General features: G+C 38.7%; 1 protein-coding gene across 4 annotated transcripts in view; it reads left to right on the forward strand.

Annotated features, from left to right (window-relative positions):
* Positions 1–19,979, forward strand: part of LOC124612727 (major facilitator superfamily domain-containing protein 12-like) — a 61,158-nt gene that overhangs the window by 39,115 nt on the left and 2,064 nt on the right. For all 4 annotated transcript variants that reach the window (XM_047141096.1, XM_047141095.1, XM_047141097.1 and 1 more), the window contains exons 9-10: positions 798–948; positions 12,668–12,795. In XM_047141096.1, the coding sequence (XP_046997052.1) occupies positions 798–948; positions 12,668–12,795 (279 nt within the window). The remainder of the gene's footprint in view (positions 1–797; positions 949–12,667; positions 12,796–19,979) is intronic.

Consider the following 19,979-nt stretch of genomic DNA (forward strand, 5'->3'; position numbering starts at 1 on the left):
CGCAATCAACCCAGGTGTGATGCTATAAATAGACAGTTTATCCTGTACCCCGCATGTGCCAAAAGGAGCTGAGGACAGCCACAGCACCCAAGTGGCTGGCATCATTTTGTGCCAACAAGTGCCAATACTTGCAGCTTGTTGCACTATGTGTTGTGCTTGATAATCAGTTTGTTTATTGACAGAAAATTGTTCTTGTTATCGTATTGGACATGCACAGTATTTTGACAACAGAATGAGTTATGAGACATGCTGATGGACTGAAGCCAGGAGGCTGAAAACAGCTACTTACCTGAAGGTGCTGTTGGTGAGCCAGGCTTTCCATACTATGTTGATGCCTCATTGTTGCACTGTGCCTGCTGTTGTTATCCTCAGTATTACTTTGTCTGTCACATAGTTTGAGCTGTTATCTGTCCTTGAACTCTACTCTAGTTTCCCACTGTTTCTTAAGCAGATAGGGAGCAGTGTCCCAAGTTTTCTGTGGCAGTACTGAGAGTTATGGTTAATAATTCCTAATCACAACTGATCATAGTTAACAACATACAGTTAGCAGCTGATGTTTAATATTTAAACTTTTAGAATTCCGGTGGTATTTTGTACCTATACAGATGTAAAAGATGTAATGAATTTTGGTAGTCTGTATGTCAGTGTCATAGAAAATCATTCATTGATGTTTGTGTAGTTAGCGTATGCTGTTTATGTGGACTGCACAATTTACTGTTAACATCTGATCATTTGTGTCAGTTTGTCTCATAAAATATTGTTGGTTAGCCACATTCTTTTTTTCTTTTTGACTGCAGGTGCTGGAGGTTCCATAATGTTGGTGACAAGTCTTGGTATCACAGCTGACTTTATTGGGCATAATACTGAAAGTGGTGCATTTGTATATGGGGCAATGAGTTTCACTGACAAATTGTCAAATGGAGTTGCTGTAACTATAATACAGGCATTGTAAGTGTTTCTTTTCATAAATTACAATTTTCTCTCTGTCACTAGTAGTTTGCTAACAACTCGATATGAAAAATGTGATTTCATGATCGTTTTCATGCAATATGATTAGAATATTATTATTTATAACAGTAACCATCCCATGGGTTTGCTGTAAGTGACTAGTGCAACTTGGCTGACAAGGAACACAAATCATCATAGTTACACTTGATGAGACTTAAAGCACCTTTAATAAAGTTCAGAATATTATTCATTACATGCAATGCACTTTTCCCAGCGTTATCTTTAGTGTTGAAAACATTTTTAAATTTATCAGTAATTTTTTTTTTGTTCCTTAATAATACTGAAAACTTTACATGTTTGCTGAACAGAAAAGAAACCCAGAAAGAAATCTGACAGGTAGTAGTGTAAGTGAGAAACCATTTTATTTCAGGGCTACTGCCTGACATGAAATACTGATTGCAGAAATTGTAAAGAATGAGCAGGAAGTCATGTCGTCAACACTCATGATTATAAAATAGATAGATAAAATGCATAGCCAAATTTCATGCTTACATGTGGTTTTGTTAATTTGAGTATGAAGTAACAATACATTTCACATTAAATCAACACCTTTGATACATTTGTATGTTTTAATATTCATTGTAGTGATATATTGCCTCAAAAATTGTTTTTCCTTAATGTTAGTGCATATTTATATGATTTGTATTATATTTTTTAAATATTTTAGCACTGTTGGATCTCAACTGCAAAATGTGTGAAATATTTTACATAAAGTTCAGAGTATGGATGTCGTGTACAACTAAAGTTTGCGTAATGTTTGTAACTTGTTTCCCGGAAACATCTCTCCATTCAGTGCAAGTTACTCAACTACTTAATAATAATAATAATAAAAATAATTAATAATAATAATCTTCTTCTTCTTCTTCTTCTGTTTCTGTAGCTATAAACTGGTTTTATCAGTCGGCTTTTTTACACGAGTCTCCTTATGCAATATAACTTTAGAGTATATATTTGCTGATTATTTTATTTATTTACACGTCTAGTTCTGTAGGACCAAATTGAGGAGCAAATCTCCATTTTCATGGAACGTGTCAGCACAGGAAATTACAACAGAAAAGTAATAACACCTAAAAATACAATGTTAATTAACCCCAAAAAAGTCATCATAAGTTTAAGTAAATGCAATCACCAATACAACAAGAATCAGCTTAATTTTTCAAGGAACTCCTTGACAGAATAGGAGGAGTGACACATGAGGAAACTCTTCAGTTTAGATTTGAAAGCATGTGGATTGCTGTTAAGATTTTTGAATCTTGTGGTAGCTTACTGATAATGGATGTAGCAGTATACTGCACATCTCTTTCTGCACAAGAGTTAAGGAAGTCTGATCCAAATGCAGGTTTGATTTCTGCTGAGTTTTAACTGAGTGAAAGCTGCTTATTTTTGGGAATAAGCTAACATTGTTAACAAGAAATGGCAGTAAGGAGTATATATACTGAGAGGGCAATGTCAAAATACCCGACTAGTGAACAGGGGTCGACAAGAGGTTCATGAACTTACACCACTTATTGCCCGAACTGCCCGTTTCTTAGCCAAAAATATTCTTTTACAATGGAAAGAGTTACCCCAAAATATAATACCGAATGACATAAAAGAATGAAAATAAGCAAAGTAGACTAACTTTCACGTTGAATGATCACTTACTCCAGATACCATTCGAATAGTAAAAATTGCACCACTAAGTCTTTGAACAAGATCCTGAATGTGTGCTTTCCACGTCAGTTTACTATATATTTGAGCACCTAGAAATTTGAACTGTTCGGTTTCACTAATCATATGCTTGTTCTGTGAAATTAGAATGTCAGGTTTTGTTGAATTGTGTATTAGAAACTGTAAAAACTGAGTCCTACTGTGATTTAGTGTTAGTTTATTTTCTACAAGCCATAAACTTAGGTCATGAACTGCACTATTTGAAACCGAGCCAATGTTGCATCCAACCAAGCTAGTGTCATCAGCAAACAAATATTTTAGAGTTACCCGTAATACTAGAGGGCATATCATTTATGCAAATAAGGAACAGGAGTGGCCCCAACACTGATCCCTGGGACACTCCCCCCCCCCTCCCCTCCCCCCCCTCCCACTTGACTGTACCCCACTCGGACCCCACATCACAGCCATTCTCAATACGGTGAATAACGATCCTCTGCTGTCTGTTGCTAAAGTAAGAGGTGAACCAGTTGTGAGCAACTCCCCTGTATTCCATAATGGTCCAACTTCTGGAGCAATATTTTGTAATCAACACAATCAGATGCCTTAGTTAAGTCAAAAAATATGCCTAACATTTGAAACCTTTTGTTTAACCCATCCAGTACCTCACAGAGAAAAGATAGCATTTTCAGTTGTTAACAACTTCTAAAGCCGAACTGTAAATTTGATAGCAAATTGTGTGATATAAATTGATCAATTATCCTTACATACATAGTGTTTTCAATAACCTTAGCAAACACTGATGTCATAGAAACTGGTCTAAAATTATCTACATTATCCCATTCTCCCTTTTTATAAAGTGGTTTTACTGCAGAGTACTTTTAATTGTTCAGGAAACTGACCACTCCTAAAGGAAAAAAATACAAATGTGGCTAGATGCAGGGCTAACATGTGCAGCACAGTACTTTAATATTCTGCTAGGCACTCTATCATGATCGTAATTAAAATGGAACCACACTGCACAAGATTTTTCCAGGCTGTAATTTGTGCATGGTTGCAGACTACTGTGATCCAAAAATTGGAAACCATTGCAAGTGAATATGTTGGGTTATTTATTAGGAAAGGAACCCATTATCTGAGGCATTACCATCTTTTCCTAAAGTCTTCTCTAAAGAAAAGACTGTCGTGTAAAGTGTTTGTCCTTTTGACTGTAGCTGGCTTGTTTCAGGACTACACATTCTGTTCAGGGGAAGCAGAATATGAGGAGAGAATGAAGTTATACCCATTTCTTTGACCAGCAAGTATGAAGTGTTGTGTGAAACTGACAGTGTATCTGAAGCAGTGTGAAAGCTTTCTGCATCCTGCAGGAGGGAAGGGTTCTATTTATTGTTGGAAATTTGAACTTATGGAGAAAGTGGTCCACTTGGAAAACTGGTAGGAAGTGATGGTAAGGAGAACCATGTGCAGGATTTGGCCTACTATATGTCCGGGATTAGCCTGGAGAGTCCTGGTTTTTTAGTGCTGTCTGCATTTGCACCAATGTCTGGAGTTTGAGAATTTTATGATAGGCAAGGATTTTTTAAAATTGCAGACACAGTTTTTAAACATTCTCTTATTGTTGTGCATCTCTGAGCCAATCTTGGAGCAAACACTGCCATCGATGTTTAGTGATAGTGACCCAGTTTTCATTGTCTCTTCCTCAGTGGCATCATTCTTGATCACTGTGAAGCTGAAAATCTAAGTGAGCATGGAATGGTGTTAACTCAAAAATGTTCTGTCAAAAATGTACACACCAACACCACCACAATTTAGACTGCATTCACACACACACACACACACACACACACACACACACACAGAGAGAGAGAGAGAGAGAGAGAGAGAGAGAGAGACATACATACATACATCATTTATTCATTACTTATAGATCAAGAAAGGGACCAGTTTATCAATTATAAAAACTTACTAGCACACAGAACAAGATTAGCATCTACAGTTACAGTGGGGAAGTTAATTTTCTATTTACACAGAAAAACAGTTCATATTTACAGAAAAAGTCACAGTATACACGTGGTACTCTCCTATAGCAATTTATTTGAGAAGACTGCACTTTGGTTGGTCAGTTAGGTCCGTCCATAATAAGTCGTCACCCTTGTCCGACAAGCACTATTTAAGATAACAATAACATTCCCTACTCTTACTGCTCCCAGCACAGTTCAATTAAAAAGTTCTTTAATTTGAGGTGTGTCTTGAAAGGAGGATATAAGATGAACATCAACAAAAGCAAAACGAGGATAATGGAATGTAGTCAAATTAAATCTGGTGATGCTGAGGGGATTAGATTAGGAAATGAGACGCTTAAAGTAGTAAAGGAGTTTTGCTATTGAGGGGGTAAAATAACTGATAATGGTCGAAGTAGAGAGGATATAAAATGTAGACTGGCAATGGCAAGGAAATCGTTTCTGAAGAAGAAAAATTTGTTAACATCGAGTATAGATTTAAGTGTCAGGAAGTCGTTTCTGAAAGTATTTGTATGGAGTGTAGCCATGTATGGAAGTGAAACATGGACAATAACCAGTTTGGACAAGAAGAGAATAGAAGCTTTCGAAATGTGGTGCTACAGAAGAATGCTGAAGATAAGGTGGGTAGATCACGTAACGAATGAGGAGGTATTGAATAGGATTGGGGAGAAGAGAAGTTTGTGGCACAACTTGACTAGAAGAAGGGATCGGTTGGTAGGACATTTTTTGAGGCATCAAGGTATCACAAATTTAGCATTGGAGGGCAGCGTGGAGGGTAAAAATCATAGAGGGAGACCAAGAGATCAATACACTAAGCAGATTCGGAAGGATGTAGGTTGCAGTAAGTACTGGGAGATGCAGAAGCTTGCACAGGATAGAGTAGCATGGAGAGCTGCATCAAACCAGTCTCAGGATTGAAGACCACAACAACAATTTGAGGTGCTGTAATCACTAAAAATTATTAAATTATTGTGCCTATCTGCAACTCAGAATCTCCACTATATGATGAGATTTACAAATCATTCTTTCTTTAATGCAATAACTACTCAGTAGATCATGAGCCCTGTTGTACATGAAAGTCTGTAAATGTTATTCAACAGCCAAACAGACAAAATGGGGCTCTGTGTGTGAATGTTCGAACTTAAGTACTTCCATCACTGGACCTCCAGAGAGGTTATGCTTGTGCATGTCATTGTCACCAGTGTAATTGCTTGTGGCAGCGCCCTCGTACTGCCGTGGTGGCTGTAGGAAATGCGACAGTGCAACTGGTGGTGTACATATTTGAAAGTGCTGCTGGCCACATAGTAGCTGATACCACATCCCCATTAATACATAACGATAAAACAAACATCAGACTAGACCAATTTGGGAGTGTTGTATCAAATGGACACACACAACTCAGATTTAAAAGTAATTTTGTTTGTAGAGGGGAAACAAACCAACACTTTTTGTTGACACTACGCATTGCATGAAAGATGTGATGAGTAGTAATTGTATGGGCTTACTCCAGCTACACAGTGCAAAAACGGAACTGCAAATATCTGCCAAAACACTGTATAAAATGTGCCTGATGGCTCTTTTTAGGAGAGACACGTGGTATACAAGTGTGTGTGTGTGTGTGTGTGTGTGTGTTTTGTGGGAGCTGCAACTGTTCGTCACAGTTAGTCGTTCTTGGTTAAGTGAGGCAACTGCTTAAAGAAGCTGTTAAAGTAGTGGGACTTAGTTTCTGGTGAGGCCAGGTGTGGCACAGGCCCTAGTATTACTGCACCTCTGACAGAGAAAAATTCACTTCTGGTTGCGCAACAGCAGGTAGTTGCAGTTAGATAAGGCTGTTACTGGGCTATAAATAGCATAGCTGAGCTGATACCACCGTGACTCCGGCTGGGAGTTTTACACATCCAACAGCATAGAACATCTCACAATGGGGCGTCGCTATCATTGTCGTCGGCGCTTGAGCATGACTGTGTACAAGGTAATAGACAACATTGAGTTGAAGACTGCTGTTATCACAGCTAAAAATAAAGTTAAAGGCATCACTTCTCATGCTGTTATTGACGGACCATGTGTGTTTTTAGGTTGTATATTTGATTTTTCTGTAAGTCAGACCTGGTGCTACTCCACCTGGTAGCCGTAATGGTTGGTTAACTGTTGTGTTTGCTGGATGTGGAGGCATAAGTGAGAGCAGTGGCAGTGAGAGTTTTGTGCATAGAGGTGTAATTTGTTATCGTGCTTTCCATTTTAGTGAAGTAGTAGCTGGTAGTAGTTCTTCTTTAGTTCCTGTGCAAGCTTTGTTTATATGTACTCAAGGTCGGAGGAAGGTGTCAAAGTTTTGCTCACTGTTTTTTTTTTTCAATTGCTGTGGCATAGTGAATCATGAATTTTTGTCTCAAGGTCATACAGTCAATAAGGAATATGACCTTGATGTTATGCTCCGTTTGAGAGAAGCAATATGCAAAAAACATCTGGAATTGTGGAAAAATAATTCATGGCTTTTGCATCAGGACAATGCACCTGCTGATTCATCATTGTTTGTGAGAGATTTTTTGGCCAAAAGTAACACAGCAATCATGCCTCAGCCACCATATTCACCAAATTTGGCCCTCTGTGACTGTTTCCTGTTCCCAAAACTGAACTTATCTATGAAAGGATGAAGATTTCCAAAGATTGAGGAAATAAAAACTGCATTGTTGGAAGTACTCAAGGCTGTACCAAAAAGTGCTTATGAGAAGTGCTTTGAGGATTGGAAGAAGTGTTGGCACAAGTGTATTGTATTTGAGGGGGATTACTTTGAAGGGGACAACATGAATATTGTTGAATAAATAAATATTTTTTTCATAAAAATATAGTCATCTTACTTTTTGAACACATCTTGTACATTCACTCTCACTCAGTCACTCACTCCGCCTAGTCAGTATAAATTTTGATACAGAGAAAGGCTCTAAAATATTCACACCACACCTCAAGAAATTTAAGTAGATTAAAATATTGAAGGGATAGTTATTAACTGCTAAAACATTCACAAAAAGTGCTAGGGTTTTCATTATGGTTTCTGAGAGTTGAACACTGGAATTCAATAGCTAAGAGATCTTTGATGCAAATGTACGTGTGTACTGAAAACAGTCTCCATGTGATGAGAAGTAGCAGCAACCAAGAATCTGAAATCAGATTGTGCAGAAAATGAGTCTTCGTGTAAAATGGTTTAGGCAAGGAAAGCCATCATGAGTGGAATAAAAGTTGTTAGTAAATTCTTATATCAAGCAACAGACCCTTCTACAGAAGTAACCGTTCACTCTGTTCAGTAGTATTGTGTTTCCAAGTCATGCTCTGATAGTTGGATATATTAGCCACACACCACAGCTGACTGGGAAAATAACTACTTCAGGAGTAGTGGATGAGAGAGAACTTCCTGTGAAGTAGTTATAAAAAATTCCTCTAAAATTCCTCAGAGGGAGTGTAGGACCATAATCATGCTCAAATCATTCTAAACTTACAGGCCAACCCAATCTCCTTGAGGATGTTCACATACAGAATAAGATCCATGGTGGTGAACAGTTGTAGCAGGGAAGTGTAAAGGGGTAGGAAAAAATCAGCAAAAAATCCTGTATGTTCAGTAAAATTAATAAGTGGGTTATCTCATCTGTTAAGCAAAACTAGAATCAGTTTTGATTACATCTGGAACATTTAGAGGGTTTGTGGTTAAAGTTTATATGAATGATCCACCAAGCTGTAGAAAAACATCTATGTAATGGGAACATGTGACAAAGTAGGCTGTACTAGTAGTGTTGAAAAACAGCTTGAACACAACTGCTCAGTAACATCCTAGACTTTGCAGGCTGTGTGTGATTTAGCTTGAATATTGACAGTAATAAACCACAAATCTGTTGGAGCAGAAATATTGTCTCAATGCTTGGAAAAGAAAAAAAGTCATTCCTATGTACTAAAAGGATGTATACATAGTCATAGAACTACTATCATCATATATTACTCACACCCGGTTGTGTAACAGAATACTGGAACACATTCTGACTTCAAATGTGATAACCTGCCTGAAACAAATAATGTCAATGGAAATCAGGCAGGGCTCCAAAAACTTTGATCTAACGAAACCCAACTCTCGCTCTTCACACCCATTATCATCAGTACCATTAATGGAGGAAACCTGATTGTTTCAGCATTTCCAAAATTTTGAAAAGCTTCTGATTTGGTACCATATTGAATACTTTTAAAGGCAAACATGTTCCTTTGATATAACCTAACTAGATCTACAAATTGATCAAAAACTTCTTGGCAGATATTGTAATAATATCTAGTGTTCATAAGTGAAGAATAAAATGTCTATTACTGTCCCCATTGTACAGTAATGATGTAATCAGTAGTATAAGTTGCAATTGTAGAAACAATCGGTTATTTCTCAATAAAATAGGTGTCCGATGCAAAGATTGCTAACTACCTTCTGTCTGCAGCTTATGGTCTAGTGGCTAGCATTGCTGCCTCTGGATCATGGGGTCCTGGGTTCAATCCCCGTCCAGGTTGGAGATTTTTTCTGCCTGGGGACTGGGTGTTTCTGTTGTCCTCATCATTTCATCGTCATCTGTGAAAGTGGATAGATTAGACTGTTTAAAGCTTGTGGCAGGAAAGGCAAACCTACGTTTCTAGCATTTGTAGACTTGGAGAAAGCGTTTGACAATGTTGACTGGAATACTCTCTTTCAAATTCTGAGAGTGGCAGGGGTCAAATATAGGGAGCGAAAGACTATTTACAATTTTTACAGAAATCAGGTGGCAGTTGTAAGAATCGAAGGGCATGAAAGGGAAGCAGTGGTTGGGAAGGGAGTGAGACAGGGTTGTAGCCTATCCCCTATGTGATTCAATCTGTATATTGAACAAGCAATAAAGGAAACAAAAGAAAAAATCAGAGTAGGAATTAAAATACATGGAGGAGAAATAAAAACTTTGAGGTTCGCCGATGATATTTGTAATTCTGTCAGAGACAGCAAAGGACCTGGAAGAGCAGCTGAACGGAATGGACACTGTATTGAAAGGAGGATATAAGATGAACATCAACAAAAGCAAAACGAGGATAATGGAATATAGTTGAATTAAATTGAGTGATGCTGCGGGAATTAGATTAAGAAATGAGATGCTTAAAGTAGCAAAGGAGTTTTGCTATTTGGGGAGCAAAATAACTGATGATGGTCGAAGTAGAGAGGATATAAAATGTAGACTGGCAATGGCAAGAAAGCGTTTCTGAAGAAGAGAAATTTGTTAACATCGAGTATAGGTTTAAGTGTCAGGAAGACGTTCCTGAAAGTATTTGTATGTAGTGTAGCCAAGTATGGAAGTGAAACATGGACGATAAATAGTTTAGACAAGAAGAGAATAGAAGCTTTTGAAATGTGGTGCTACAGAAGAATGCTGAAGATTAGATGGGTAGATCACATAACTAATGAGGAGGTATTGAATAGAATTCGGCAGAAGAGAAATTTGTGACCCAACTTAACAAGAAGAAGGGATCGGTTGGTAGGACGTGTTCTGAGACATCGAGGGGGATCACCAATTTAGTATTGGAGGGCAGCGGGGGGCGGGGTAGCTATATCTTAATTTTCCACATTCTGTCCCTTCCATGAGCTACGAGGGCCGTTCAGAAAGTAACCTCCGGTTGATTTTAAAAAATACACCAAGTTAAATAAAAATATTTTAATATATACATCTTACAACTACATCTTTGCACTATTTTTCTACATAGTCTCCATAGCGATTGAGGCACTTATCGTATCTCTTCACAAGCTTTGAAATTCCTTCTGCATAAAAATCACCCGCTTGTGCCTGGAGCCAGCCTGTGACCGCATCTTTGAGCTCTTCGTCGTCATCAAACCGCTGTGACCCGAGCCATTTCTTCAAATGCATGAAGAGGTGATAATCACTTGGCGCCAGGTCTGGGCTGTAAGGTAGATGGTTGATAACGTCCCACTTGAAGGACTCAAGAAGGGCCGTTGTTCTGCGAGCAGAGTGAGGACGGGCGTTATCGTGCAAAAAAACCATACCGGAAGTCAGCATACCACGGCGTTTGTTCTGTATAGCCCGTCGTAACTTTTTTATTGTTTCACAGTACACGTCTTGATTAATGGTCGTACCACGTTCCATGAATTCAACCAACAACACCCCTTTGGCATCCCAAAACACCGTTGCCATCAGTTTTCTGGCAGAAAAATCTTGCGAGGCTTTTCTTGGTTTGGTAGGCGAATTTGAATGTGCCCACATCTTTGATTGTTCTTTTGTCTCAGGGTTCACGTACTTAATCCAGGTTTCGTCACCGGTCACGATTCGGTTTAACAATGGTTCTTCTTCGTCCTCATAACGTGACAGAAAGTCTAATGCAGAGGCCATTCTTTGAGTTTTGTGGTGGTCGGTAAGAATTTTGGGCACCCATCGTGCACAGAACTTATGGTAACCCAATCTTGCTATCACTATCTCGTACAAGAGAGTCTTAGAAATCTGTGGAAAACCAGTAGACAGCTCCGACATTGAGAAACGTCGATTTTCACAAACTTTTGCATCAACTGTCTGAACGAGTTCGTCAGTCACCAATGATGGTCTACCACTCCTCTCTTCATCATGAACGTTTTCTCGTCCACTTTTAAATAAACGTACCCATTCACGGACAACTCCTTCACTCATAACTCTTGGCCCGTACACGGCACAAAGCTCACGATGAATAGCTGCTGCAGAATATCCTTTGGCTGTAAAAAACCTTATGACAGCACGCACTTCACATTTGGCGGGGTTTTCTATTGCAGCACACATTTCAAACTGCCACAAAAACTAAACTAGCGCAGGTACGACGTTCACTCGACCACGGCTTGATGCCGACTGACCTGTTGAGTGCGTGAACGCACAGATGGCGTCGCTACTCCCCCCACAACCCGCACTGTGACCAATCGGAGGTTACTTTCTGAACCGCCCTCGTAAATCAGGCATGTACTGAACCATGTATCTGGAAACGTAACGTTCTTCTCAGAATGTTGTTTGTGACACAACCAGATTCCTTCAAGTGGGAGAAGACCTCTGTTGCAGTATTGCCATATACTATATGTAATTCTGTGGTGTAGTGGTTTCAGTCACTGGATAACAATATATGGATCACTGATTGGATTCCCATCATTTGCATTTATCTATTATTGGTAATTTCTGGGACTTGATTATTTATGGAACACTGCAATTTGCTGGAACATTCCATGTATGTGTAAATAAGAGCATTTTTGTGCCTGCTCAGTAAACATGCTAAAAAATAACATAATTTGTGTACTGGCTTGTACTGTAGATCAGAAGAGTTAGTACCTCTTCACGGTGGAAACTTAATAGTAATCAAAGCAGTGGTAGAAGTAATTCTGTAACAAAAGGCAAGGACACTTAGGTCTGCTGGAAAGGCCTCTGGACAATGTTCGCCGAGATGCAAAACAGGTGTTTGTTTTTTATCAGCGTTCAGAGGATATAACAATGAATGGCATCATCAGCTGGGTGAAAGAGTGCAAGGGCTGAAAAAGATAGAAAATGTCCTTTTTATTGTCAGAACTGTACAGTTAACCACAAAGATGGTTCAGGAATGATAAAACTTACGATACAGCACCCCCTCCATACCACACGCCCCTCCTTGGTTTCCACCTAGGAATTTGAGGCTAGAAGACATTTAGATAGCAATAAATAACTTTATACTGTAGTATTTGATTTTGCAAACCTTTGTGAATCATAGCTTGGATGATCTTTACACTGTATGTAATGAGAATAAGAAATCACATTTTACACATTTGCAGATGGAGTCTACTGACTGGAATAATATTAGAAAATTACATTGATGTAAATGTTTCCTATTTTGATGTCTGGGTTAAAAGTGTAGTCCTACAGTTTTAATGTATTTTATGTCTTAAATGAACTTGGTTGTTTTGAGTGTTTTTAAGGAAACTACCAGATAGAAAAAAATATAATTTGTTTCAGGAAATGTGGCACACTGTGTGTTGGCTACTACCGAGATGTAATGACATATGTGTGTGGTGGTGCAGCTTTATTTGGTGTTGTTGCTTTAGTGACCTTGATGCCATTCCAGATAGGGAGAAGAAAGGATGGTAAGTTAAACAGTGACCACTGCTGGAACAAAATTTTGTCACTGTTTCTACTGATATTATTGCTATGAGTGTTCTTATTACATATCTTTTTTTTGTTGGTTCTTATGTAATTTTGGTAACATACTTTTTTTGTATAGTCAAGAGTTGCAAGATTTTTTCATACTTTTGCTATTGCAGATGTGTACAATTAAAAAGCTATTTAAACTGCATACTGAGAAATACACAAGTACTAATTTTGGAATAAGTGTCACAGACATCTAAAAATATATCATTGTTAAATTTGTAGATAATATTATTATAAGAAAGACTAGTCATCAAGAAGGTTAAAATATGTATATTTGTTGATGTCATTACGAGTAATTGGTTATTCAAGACTGAGAACAGATGCTCATTTAATAGACAATTATTGAACAGGAAAAACGGTGTAATTACGTGATTTACAAAGATGACAGTAAAATGGACTGCACTTACTATTGAGGAACAGCTCTTGTCGAAACCCACTATAAGATGATGCCCAACTGTATATTTTATAAAATGCAATCTGTGAAGGAAGAAAGTATCAGTAAAACTCATTGTGGTTTCTGGAAACAATTATCCACAATGTGTAGCATCTATCATATTGGATAACTCACCAAAATGTCATGCAAACTCGACAAAAATTTGTGGGCCTTTGGCAAGATTAAAGGTGATTATGATTATTCATCAAGAGGGCCCACTGAACTGTCTGACCCAATTCAAAATATCTGAGAAGTTATAACGTAATTGGATAAGTAAAAATCTACTCACCAACTGGTGGCAGGAGATGAGTAGATCTTTTATCTATCCACTTATATTACGTTTTCAAAAACTGATTATTTTTGTTGTTGTAATGAATCTAGCTACTACTACATCTGTGTAAAAAAGTGGAAAAAGTGAATCTTGGGGATAGCTTTGGTAACATCGTTGAACAGAGGCTAGGATGTTGTTTTATCACCAGATTTATTTCAGTTTCTGCTAGATAAGAAAATGAGGGAAATGTTCCACAATAATATCAGTGAGTTTCAAATGGAGAATAAGAATGTCACTCAGTTGGCACATGCCAACACAGGCATATAATCCAGGTCAGTGACATAACCAGTACAAATGAGCAAGAACATAGAAACTGCAGGGAGCAGGATCAGTCTTCTTGTGAATGGAATGGACAGAATATTATTAGCAAAGATTAAGAAGATGGAGGTGGTACACTCCATCCACATATCGCTTTCTGCTGATCCAATAAAAAAAAAAAAAAAAAAATCACGATTTGAGTACATAGGAGTGAATTTTCAGTGGATAAATCAGGTCAGGCAGAGGTAAAATGAGCATATGTGCTGCAAACAGCTGTTACTATATTTGTTCATTATGTGTTCTTTCCAAAAACTTTTAAAACTTTATAATTTATTTGAAGTTTGTTAATCCCCCATGGTGTTGCCTTTATATGCTAACTGGAGTACCGTATTTACTCGAATCTAAGCTGCACCTGAAAAATGAGACTCGAAATCAAGGGAAAAAAAAATTTCCTGAATCTAAGCCGCACCTGAAATTTGACACTCGAAATTCAAGAGGAGAGAAAAGTTTTAGGCCGCACCTCCAAATCAAAACAAAGTTGGTCCACTGTAATATGAGACACAATTTAGGTCGAATGAATGACGATACAGCTACAGTAGTTTGGTTCGAGTCTTAAGTGTAGCAGTTAAGCTTTACCATGTAGCCATTGCTATGCGTCAGGTGCTCCGTCCTTATTTATATGGGTACCATTCCTTTCTCAAGTGCTTCGTCTGGTTTGAATTGATTGCTTATTTTTCTTTTATCTGATTGTTATAGGTGTTTATGTCACTCTAAGCGCCGGCCGAAGTGGCCGTGCGGTTAAAGGCGCTGCAGTCTGGAACCGCAAGACCGCTACGGTCGCAGGTTCGAATCCTGCCTCGGGCATGGATGTTTGTGATGTCCTTAGGTTAGTTAGGTTTAAGTAGTTCTAAGTTCTAGGGGACTAATGACCTCAGCAGTTGAGTCCCATAGTGCTCAGAGCCATTTGAACCATCACTCTAAGCTGAAAATGCATTACTGTACTGTCATGCATTGTTTGTCGCATTCTGATAATGAGTGTTTACGGCCCATTGCCGGTCGCGTCTTATTAGTGAAACAATGGCAAGAGACCGCTATTTGTTGTTACTTACACTGCTGCTTTCTTTGATAATGGTCAACAAGAACCAAATAATAGACTGCGTATGATAGAAGATGCGAGAGTTTAGCAAAAATTTTTCGCCATTTGAAAATCTTTGCAGGCGCCTCTTTAGTACATTACATTCTGCACAGAAATTAGTCATCTTAGATTTAAAAATCTTGTCAATTGCCATGCTTCATTTCTGACTGTATCGCTGTTAGGCATAAGAATAATACGAATATAAACATGACATGATATGTATATTATTCCACGTTTGCTGTTGTCTCCTTCTAGTTTCGTAGTTTATTAGGCAGACAGGATTTAAATGAGATAGCAGCAAACATGAAAGAATACATGGCAAAATGTTTATATTCGTATTATTCTTTTCGTGAAGAGAATACTGCATGTGATTCATAATTCATAAAAATTCTTATTAGCAACGATTTCTTGTCACAGGTAGGAAAAAATTCAGTACGTAGAGTTGGCCATATTGACAAATATCCCAAACAGTCTTGCCAGTCGGATTTTCGTAGTACATTGAAATGCTGCTACATTCTATGATGAACAATACGGAATTTGTATTTACTTCGTTGGATAATGTATGAAAATGCAGTGGTCGAAACTCGGAGCGGAGAAAAAAAAGCTCGTCTTCCACCTTTTTTTTAATTTACTGACGCAGATGTTTTGTCGCTAGTATTTATCTTTGTGCCTGCAAAGCATGCCTGTGTAGCGCTACATAATTCGACGGCAGAAGTTAATTGTGGCGGCACTTACCAACATTTTTCAGAACTTCCGCTTACTTTGCACTTGATTCTAAGCCGCAGGCAGGTTTTTGGATGACAAAAACCGGAAAAAAGTGCAGCTTAGATTCGAGTAAATACGGTATTTAATTTTTTTTATTTATGCGCCCATCACTAACATGCAGCCAATGTCATCATAAGTAATTTAAAAACAGAATTTAAAATAAGGGTTGACACTTGTCAGAAAAAATAGTGGCTATTTATTGTATTCATCTTTGTATAATAATTGTATGCATAGGGTCTCTCTCCTAAGTCACTATGCACATTTTCTCTGGTGTTTCAAGAAAAATTGGCAATTTTGTTTTTGCAGTGTGTAGATGGCATCAGTCCAAACAAATACGGCTCATCACATTTTATGTAACACTTACTCTCAGCAGAGTGTGTCAGTTTGTTTCCTATTATACATAAAACGTGTTTTAAAGAGGAATTGTATATCCCCATTTGATAGAGCAGTCCTGAATTAGTCTGGTGCAATATTAGTTTTATCAATGTGTATTAACAGGAACAGTAAAACATAAAGAATAACCAATGCTTCAGCAGTGACTCACATACCACCATGCCCCATGCTATCTGCTTCGCCCATGCATTAGTGCTACTCAGCTGCTGCCAGATTATTAGTTATTGTTCCTGTTTCACCGACCCCATTAATACATTTTGATAAAATGATTATTGGACTAAACTAATTTGGGAGTCTTCTATTGAATGTGCACAATTCTGCATCTAAATCCCCACCCATACTCAACAAATCTGTTACACAGGGTACTCTCTGTGCCATTGTCACTTCCCCACTTTCATGTTACAGTCCCGAATAGTTTGTGGGAAGAAAGATTGCTGGGAAGCCTCAAAGTGGGCTCATCTATCTCTAATTTTTTCCTCATGTTCTTTTCGCAAGATATATGTAAAAGGAAGCAATATATTTGTTGACTCTTCTAGGAACGTACTCCTGGAACTTCAACAATAAACCACACAATGATGCAGAACGAGTATCTTGCAGTGTCTGCCATTGGAGGTGGTTGATCATCCCTGTGATTCTTTCGTGCTTACTATGAGAACCTGTAACTAGATATGGTACTCTTCTTTGGATCTTCTCTATTTCCTATATCAGTCCTATCTGGTGCAGGTCCCATACCCATGAGCGATATTCACATATCGGTTGAGAGAGAGTTTTGCAAGCTACTTCCTCGATTGATGGACTGCATTTCTTGAGGACTTTGAATCTTCTGCCATCTGCCTTACTCGTGATACAGATGTATGTGTTTGTTCCATTTCTAGTAGCTCTTAGATGTTAAAGTAGTTCCAAAATATTTTGTGGAAGCACCTGGTTCCAGTCATTGTTCTGAAAATGTGTAATTGTACAGTAAAGGGTCTTTCTTCCTATGTGTTTGCAATACATTAAATTTGTTTATATTTAAGGTCAGTTGTCATTCCCTCCACAGAGCATTGACCCTTTGCAGGTCTTCCTACATTTGCTACAATTTTCTACTGTCATGACTTGTCTATATACTACAGCATTATGCGTGTAAAGCCTCGTGGATCTTCAGACATTATCTACTATGCCTTTTATTTGTATTGTGAGAAGTAATGGTCCTATAATGCTCACTTGGGGCACCTCAAAATTCCTTTTATGACTGAAGCTTCCTCTCTGTTCAGAATGACATGCTGTTTTCCGTTTGCTAGAAAGTCTTCAGTCCAATCACACATGCAATTTGATATCCCATAGACTCATATTTTGTTCATTAGGCAGCAGTGCAGGGCTGTATAAAATGCCTTACAGAAGTCAAGGAACACGGCATCAACATGGGTGTTGTATCTGCTGGATTTTGTGGACTAACAAATTGAGCTGGGTTTCACTTGAGTGTTATATTCAGAACACATGTTAGTTCCTGGAGAGGAGGTTTTTGGACCTCCATGTGTCATAATATATGAGCATAAAACTTGTTGGAAAATTCTTCAAATAACCAACGTTGGAGATATAGGCCTATAATTTTGAGTGTCCTTATGACGACCCTTCTTGAAAAATGGAACAACATGCTTTTTTTTCAATCATCAGGAATACTTTGCTCCTCCAGAGACCTATGATACACTGCTGCTAAAAGAGGGGAAAGTTCTTTCACATACTCTGTGTAGAATCATACTGCTATCTCACACAAATGCAACTCACATACACAACTGCAGTCTCAGGCAATTGGCAGTGTGGTTTCAGTTGCCTGAGACTGCATTTGTGTGTGCACGCGTGCACAAAGAATTGTCTGAATCTATATTTTATACTTCCACTGTGCACTTGCGGGTGTGGGTGCGTGCAGGTGCGGGTGCACGTGTATTGTGGCAGTCTTGTTGTTGTGCCTATCTGCGACTCAGTAATACTATATTATCATTTTCATTCTCCAATCTGCTTTGACAAATGCTACTCTGTCTGAATTTGGAAGTCATCTTATAGGGCCTATTCATGTACTCCAGTACCCTAATAGCTGCTGTGTGTAGCTTATGCCTGACCAAGAAGGGGAACCCTAAATTCCTCCAGCTACTAGTGGAGGTTGAGGAATTTGTATCTGATAGTCAAAGAATCGTCTGAGTCTATATTTTATACTTCCACTCTGCTCCAAACCAGATGACCACAATAGGTTCTGGGAATGGTTCTGCAAAACAATAGTTCTGTGTCCATCCTGTGGTTGTTGCTAGCTGTTCACCAAATCAGCCAGCAGCACTTAGGAACTGGGAATGGCCTCTGAACTCAGGCAACAGACCTCGTGCATCATTTGTGCCTAGATGAGCCACAGTTTGCAGCAAAGTGCACCAAATGTGCCTAGTCACTGTTAGCAGAGCATCCTTCACATTTTGATTGAGACCCCTTGGCAGGCAAACTGGGCGTTGGCCTTCATTTCCGACCTGCATACTATTTTCGTGAGGGGCTGCATCTCCCGCCTAACGTTGGAGCTCTCACTGACAAGCAATCCCACCCTCATCACTTATCTGGACTTCTCGGGGATATCAGCCACAGTCCCAACAGGTGAGGCATTTCATGCTGGTTCCAGCATAGTTTCAGCAGCAGCTCTACATCAAACCTGATTTTAAGATGTACGGGGACAGCCATGCAGCCGATTCACACTTTTACACTCTGCCCAGAGATTCATGACCCTGCCACTGTTTGCCAGTCACCATCCGGGGTCCCAGGTGACGCTACAGGCTACAGAGGTGCCAAAGCATTAGTCTTGGATGCCCCAACACTGCTGTAGCCCAGGACAGCAATGTGAAGCCTATCAACCATGGTAAACACAGCCTCTGGCTGTTCACAGACAGTGGCCAATTTCCCCAATATCTGCACATAACAGGTGCTGTTCCTATCCATCATTAATCAGGTATTGTCTGAACCATAGATAACATTATACCCACCCAGGAAATTGAACTCACTCAATGCAAAAAACTGAAAAGTATGCAAACTCGTACACCAAAAATATATAACACTACTAAAAAACACTTAAATAACTAGCTACTGTCCACTTCTGATCAGAAACATGAGGGATGCTGATAAATTTTTGATTTTATAAAGAAAAAAATGCTATTTTGAATTTGAAGAAGTTTATTTATTCAGCATAGTCCCCCTTGTGCTCAAAAAATTTAGGCATCTTTGTTCCAGATCCTTTAACCGGTCTATTAAAAAAATTGAAGAAAAAAAAAGTTGATGCTGCTGTAAACCACTCGTCAGCAGCTTTTCAGGCTTCCTCAATGTTCAGAAATCATCTGCCTTTGATGTTTCTTGAGTTTTGGGAAACATCATAGTCTGAGGGGGCCAAGTCAAGTGAGTGGGGTGGATGTTTTAGGATTTAAAAGTGAGCATCTGCCAGTTTTTTGTGCATGATGGCCACCTTGTGAGGAGCAGCATTGTCTTGCAGAAACAAGATTCTTTTTTCAGCTTTCTTCAATATTTGTGGAGCCTAGTTGTTGTTGCTTCAGTTTATCGAGAAGTTGAAGGTTGTTAATTCCCCATGGTGTTGCCTTTATATGCTAACTGGAGTACCGTATTTACTCGAATCTTAAGCCGCACTCGAATCTAAGCCGCACCTGAAAAATGAGACTCGAAATTCAAGGGGAGAGAGAAGTTTTAGGCCACTCCTCCAAATCGAAACAAAGTTGGGCCATTGTAATATGAGACACAATTTAGGTCAAATGAATGACGATACAGCTACAGTAGTTTGGTTCGAGTC

Source organism: Schistocerca americana, chromosome 4 (assembly GCF_021461395.2).
Source record: "Schistocerca americana isolate TAMUIC-IGC-003095 chromosome 4, iqSchAmer2.1, whole genome shotgun sequence".
NCBI classification, from domain to species: Eukaryota; Metazoa; Arthropoda; class Insecta; order Orthoptera; family Acrididae; genus Schistocerca; species Schistocerca americana.